Raw genomic sequence first — 5,832 nt, 5'->3', positions numbered from 1 at the left:
GAGCTCGTTCTCAACAATGTCCTACATATACTAGACACTCGCAAGAATCTTGTATCAAGGTCTCTATTTAGCAAAAATAACTTTAAACTTGTATTTTTATCCGATAAATTTGTACTTATTAAGAATAAAATGTATATTAGTAAAGGATACTTATGTGATGGAATGTTCAAAATGAAAGTTCTTACAATTGTACCGAAACAAAGCGTTATAAATAAAACTTTGAATTCTATTTACACGATAGAGTTGTCTTGTTTTGGCACAATCGATTAGGACATGTCAATTAAAAGTCAATGTGCAAACTTATGAATCAAAGTTTAATTCCGACACTTAAGACTAATTCTAATCATAAGTGTGAAGTATGTGTTGAAGCAAAGTTGCCTTTTCAATCAGCTCAAAAGAACACGACACCTTTAAAATTAATACATAGTGATATTTGTGATTTGAAATTTGTTCAAAATAAATGTGGCAAAAAATGCCTCGTTACTTTCATTGATAATCGTACAAAGTATTGTTATGCCTTTCTACTAAGGAGTAAAAACGTAGCTTTAGATGCATTTAAACATTATAAAACAGAAGTTGAGAGTCAACTTGATAAATGAATAAATAATATTCATAGTAATAGAGGAGGTAAATAAAGGAGATCGTTTGAAGAATATTATTTCGAATATGAAATTATTCATCAAACAATGACACCTTACTTACCTCAATCGAATGAGGTTGCTGAACACGAAAATCAAATACTTAAAGAGATCATGAAGGTAATGTTGTTAAATTCGAGCCTACCCCAAAACTTGTGGAGGAGGAAGCTATTCTAACTGCACATAGCATTCTTAACAAGATGCGCCGTGAGAAAATGGAAGCAACGCCGTATGAACTATAAAAAAGTCATCCGCCATCTTATAAATACTTGTGTGGGGATGTTTAGCTAAGGTTGAAGTATCTAAGATTAAACATGTGAATATTGGTCTCAAGAAAATTGATTGCATATTTATTAGATATGTTCATAATAGTAGTGCATATCGTTTCCTTGTACATAAATCTGAAATTCAAGATATACATGAAGGAGCATAATTAAATTACGAATGCATCATTATTCGAGAATATTTTTCCATTTAAAGACAAGAAAATTGCAAATTCTAATAAAAGAACTTGTGATAGTACAAATGACACTTCAAAGGAGGAAGACCAAGACATAATAAAAGGGCTAGAATATTAATATCGTTTTGCCCAAATTTTCTAACATGAGAATGACTAAAGACTTTCAATGAAGCAACGTCTACACCTTTCTTATTATTTTTATTGAATTAGGTTTTCAATTATAAATTCGTGTGATATATTTATTAAAGGGGTGTTTGATTCACATTTTTCTTAAAATACATTTTTTCTATTTTTCTTTTCAACCACATATTATTCATTAAAATAATATTACACACAAATCAAGAATTTTTCATTCTTTTATAACTACACATTCTCTATCAATTTACTATTCCAAAATACATTCTTTAAAAAGAATGTGGCTCAAAAAATCATGTTTTAGTTATGATATAAACATAATATGATGTAACAAGTAAATTTTGTGGTGTCAATATAATTACCCATGCTCCAATCAGATCTAGTCCGATCCAATAATTTGCTAATTTATTATGGAGTGGTACAACTTTTTATATATTATTATATATAAAGTTATATAAAAAGTTGGTGCATCCCACCATATTCACGACTCACGAGTAAGTGTCATAATATAATATCTTTGCACAAAATTCTTACTAAAATAAACAATTTTAATATTAATCAACTTCGCTGACTCTTACCAACCTCCACAAAAGTAAAAATATTTGCACATTAACCTATGAAATATAATATTTTTTTTAGAGAATAATACATTTTATAATATAGTCACGAGATACAATTTCAAAATTAAGAAACTTATCTTAAAGTTTCAAAAATCGGGTCATAATTCAAAATTTATTAATTAAATAAATAACTAAAAATATTTTATTAATTAATATATTAAGATAACAATATTATACAAATTATTGTCACAATTACGTGTTAATCACAATTATAGAATGTCACAATCGCAAATCACAAAATTTATAAGTCAAAACTTATTTATCAATCACAAATTATTAAATTAATTGATCACGCATTATGTCTCGACCATAAATGTCACACAATTATGGTCACATTCACAAGACACAAATTACGAGTCACAATTACACAATTTTTAGGTCGCATATTATTTATTATTGACAAATTACCAATTTATCGGTCACAAATAATTGTTTTACCGATCATGATTATTCAAATAATTGATCACAAAAGTTCTTCACCCTACATCACCTCACACCACCAACACTAACTGAATGTTGCTCCATCTTGCAATCATCAAAAACAATTGAACGCCATGCCATCTCACATCACCCCCAATACCAACACCTCTTGCACCACGACTGCCAACAACCACCATCAATTACAACTGCAAAACAACCAATACAATTTGCAAACCACAAACAAAATTATCCGCTGGGCAAATTAAAGGAGAAAGAAACTAACTCAAAATCACCCCCAAAACCTCTAAATCGCTCGCAGAGAGTGCGAGGCATTGTGCGAGACACCACTACGCACGTTGCTGCTCTTATAGTAGGAAGATGAGAATAGCGATCGAGGCTTTGTGTGTTGGGATTCTTAAGGTTTGGAGAGGTATGATTTAGAGAGAGGAGAGAGGATATGAATAAAATTTAATAATAAGATAATTACTATTAAAAAGTGAATAGTATGACTTGATTTTTAAATAAATAAGTTTTAAATTTGATTATTGAAATTAAAAGTTGAAAATCATGTATGGGTTTAATTTTCACGTACTTTTATATATTAAATAATGTAATAATGACACCACTTACATAGCCCCGTTTGGCCCCATTTTTTTTGAAATAAAAATGGGTGAAATATATATATATATTTTAAATGAGTGGTTGAAAAAGAAGAATTTTTTCCGATTACATGTAATATTATTTTATGGAAAACTGTGTGATTGAAAATGAAATAGAGAAAAATGAAATGAAATGCAAATTAATGAGGGCCAAACGAGGACATAACTCATGTTAAGCATAAAAAAAGGTGATTAATCAATTTTTTATGTTTATAAAAAGATTTCACCCATAACTTTTTCTGATTAAAAAAAAAAAAAAAAAAAGCCAAAGCAAAAGCAAAAGCAAAGATATGGAAATTTAGAAAGGATATACTGCATAGATATTCCCACGGGGGCCCCCACCGAGACATATTTTGCAGCCCAACCCCACAGCCGATGCGGAAACCCTAATCAACAGCTGAATCATATCATATCATTTTCCAACAATAATAGCACAATCATAGTGAACGACAAGATATGAATTAAAAATTAAATCTAATACTTATTTTTAACATTTTTTTCAATAAAATAATTTTATAAACAAATATATATATTTTTTTTCAACCACTCTCCAAAAAATTATTTTCACAAAATATATTCAAAAAAATTAATATCAAATATGCTCTATATTTCCCATTTAAACCACCTTCTGTATTGGATTCAAACTCGAATTCCAACACAAATATGTAACACGTTTTAATGATCAGCATTTAAGGTTGTAACATATTAAATTGTCTACATTACAAAAAATTGCAATTAAGTCCCCATTTTTTTCAAATTAAAATGGATGCAATAATATTTTTCTTGAAAAATGAGTTTCGATAGCTTTTGATTTTCTAAATGCGTAATAATGCTTGATTCCTCTTTTGGTAATTTTTGAAAAAAAAAAATTATCAATGAAAACATTGTTTTCAATCCTTTTCAAATAATCTAAATCGATCTTGAATAGTTTTAAAAATCGACAGTTTTCATAATTAAAATAAGAAATTTGATGGCCATTGATTATCTTAACATTATTGTACATCGCCCTAAAAGCAAAAACAGAAACGCACAAATTAAGCAGATTATCTTTTCTACTTCTTTTGAGATTAATTAATTATTAATTTACACAGATTGTGTTAGATACAACATATGTGACTTACATAATCTTTTAAAATAGAATATTAAAAATAATCCAAAAAAATCAATTATAATCTTTTATCTATAAATATTAGTAGTAGATGGCAAAGGATTCTGAGTCTAATTGATTGTAGTTCGCCATTGAAGAGGCTGCGGGAGGAGGAGGAGGAGAAAGAGAAGGGTGCTCTTTCTGTCGATATGGAAGTTAATAATGGCGGCGGAGCAGCAGCGGACCTCCCGGAGTCTATCTCCTCTGTTATACCTGGCTGGTTCTCTGAGATTAGCCCTCTGTGGCCTGGCAAGTTTCCACCTCCCTACATATACTTACGTACAATATTCAGGAATTGAATTGCTCTATTGAGTTTTTTTGGCACCCATTTTTATGTACTTACGATTATTTGTGTTTGTGTGAATGAAATTGTGAGTAAAAAATTATTTTTAGAAGGTTTCGTGAGAGCTTTTATTAGATTTGATAAATTCAAGTTGATGAATCAATTATTTGAGTGTGTTTTGAATTACATGTATGTATGTATTTAATATTTATGCATCTAAGCATGGCCGTTTGAATATACGGATTTTTGGTTTATTATTCTCAGTTTTCTTTCTCCTTTTTTCTCAATTTGTAGAATGATTCTATCAGTACAATTTAATGTTTGTACTTGCTAGAAAGGGATATGATGTTTTTAGGTGATTAGTTTTTTTGAGAAAAATTCAATGTCTTATAATTTTTTCATAATTTTGGGAAGGAGAGCTTTAATTCATAATACATGGACGCATGTTTGTATAGCCTTAGACTTGGAATACATGTTCTTACCAGTACAGTGTGAATTTTATATTACGCGACATGTCACATATATGTCTTTCCTTTCATATTTAATTGTTAGTGTCGTGTTCATCCATTTTCGGTTTATTTTTTCCAAACAATGTTGTCGGCCGTACTGATATTGCTTAAAGAAATATTCATGCTAAATAGTAGCGTTCAAGGAACCTCCAAATGACTATAACTATGGTATTTACTTCATTGAAGAATGGAGATTTATCCAATGTATTGGCAAGTTTGGCTTCTTCACCCTCTACCCTCTTTATAGCTAACATTAACTTATCAAGGAAAAGGGATACCTACATACACGGCTGGGATTTGTCGGGGTGGGAGGGAAAGAAAAACTTTCAAAAGTAGTGATGATTGTTTAGAAAACAGTGAGTTTATTTTCTTCAACGTATTTCAGAAACCACTTCTTGTTCGTTAGTTATGACATTAAATAGGTTGCGTTGGTGGAAATCATGCAGGAGAAGCTCATTCGCTAAAAGTAGAGAAGTTATTATTCCAGGGAAAGTCTGATTACCAGAATGTCATGGTGTTTCAGGTATTCGATAGCCTTAAATTTGAAGTCCATCAAATTTATTCTTAACATATGAATACTTTTGTTTTTTATTGTGTAAAACATGGTTTACTTTTGCTGCAGTCATCAACTTACGGAAAGGTTCTTGTCTTGGATGGTGTAATTCAACTTACCGAGAGAGATGAATGTGCTTATCAAGAGATGATTACTCATCTCCCACTTTGCTCAATTCTGAATCCAAAGAAGGTATTTACGATCTAATGATCTTTAATGTGAATGATTGGATGGATCCCCCCTTTAAGTAAATCATGATCACGATGTCATTCATACTTTTCACACCTGGGATTTGCTTGATCTCTGTGTAGACTTCTAAAAAACTGACTCTGTGAACCATTAGTGCTCTCTGTTTTTCTCATTTTCCTAAATCATTCTTTCAACATTATTTTTACTTTCAGGTTCTGG

General features: G+C 30.2%; 1 protein-coding gene across 1 annotated transcript; it reads left to right on the top strand.

The window, feature by feature from the left end:
* Positions 1–4,071: 4,071 nt before the first annotated feature.
* Positions 4,072–5,646, top strand: LOC111398886 (spermidine synthase-like). Its single transcript, XM_023026037.1, has 3 exons — positions 4,072–4,328; positions 5,318–5,394; positions 5,494–5,646. The coding sequence occupies exons 1-3, from the start codon at positions 4,229–4,231 to the stop codon at positions 5,629–5,631; spliced, it is 315 nt and encodes a 104-aa protein (XP_022881805.1). The 5' UTR covers positions 4,072–4,228; the 3' UTR covers positions 5,632–5,646.
* The last annotated feature ends 186 nt before the right edge of the window (positions 5,647–5,832 follow it).

The sequence above is a fragment of the Olea europaea genome, chromosome 8 (assembly GCF_002742605.1).
Source record: "Olea europaea var. sylvestris chromosome 8, O_europaea_v1, whole genome shotgun sequence".
Taxonomy (NCBI): Eukaryota; Viridiplantae; Streptophyta; class Magnoliopsida; order Lamiales; family Oleaceae; genus Olea; species Olea europaea.
The sequence above is the reverse complement of the archived record's forward strand: the minus strand, read 5'-3'. Positions and strand labels throughout refer to the sequence as shown.

Excerpts from the sequence above, each read along its gene's own strand:
- LOC111398886 (XM_023026037.1), top strand. The coding sequence starts at position 4,229 with ATGGAAGTTAATAATGGCGGCGGAGCAGCAGCGGACCTCCCGGAGTCT. Across the intron at positions 4,329-5,317 it reads GATTAGCCCTCTGTGGCCTG|GAGAAGCTCATTCGCTAAAA; the intron begins GCAAGTTTCCAC and ends GAAATCATGCAG. Across the intron at positions 5,395-5,493 it reads AGAATGTCATGGTGTTTCAG|TCATCAACTTACGGAAAGGT; the intron begins GTATTCGATAGC and ends CTTTTGCTGCAG.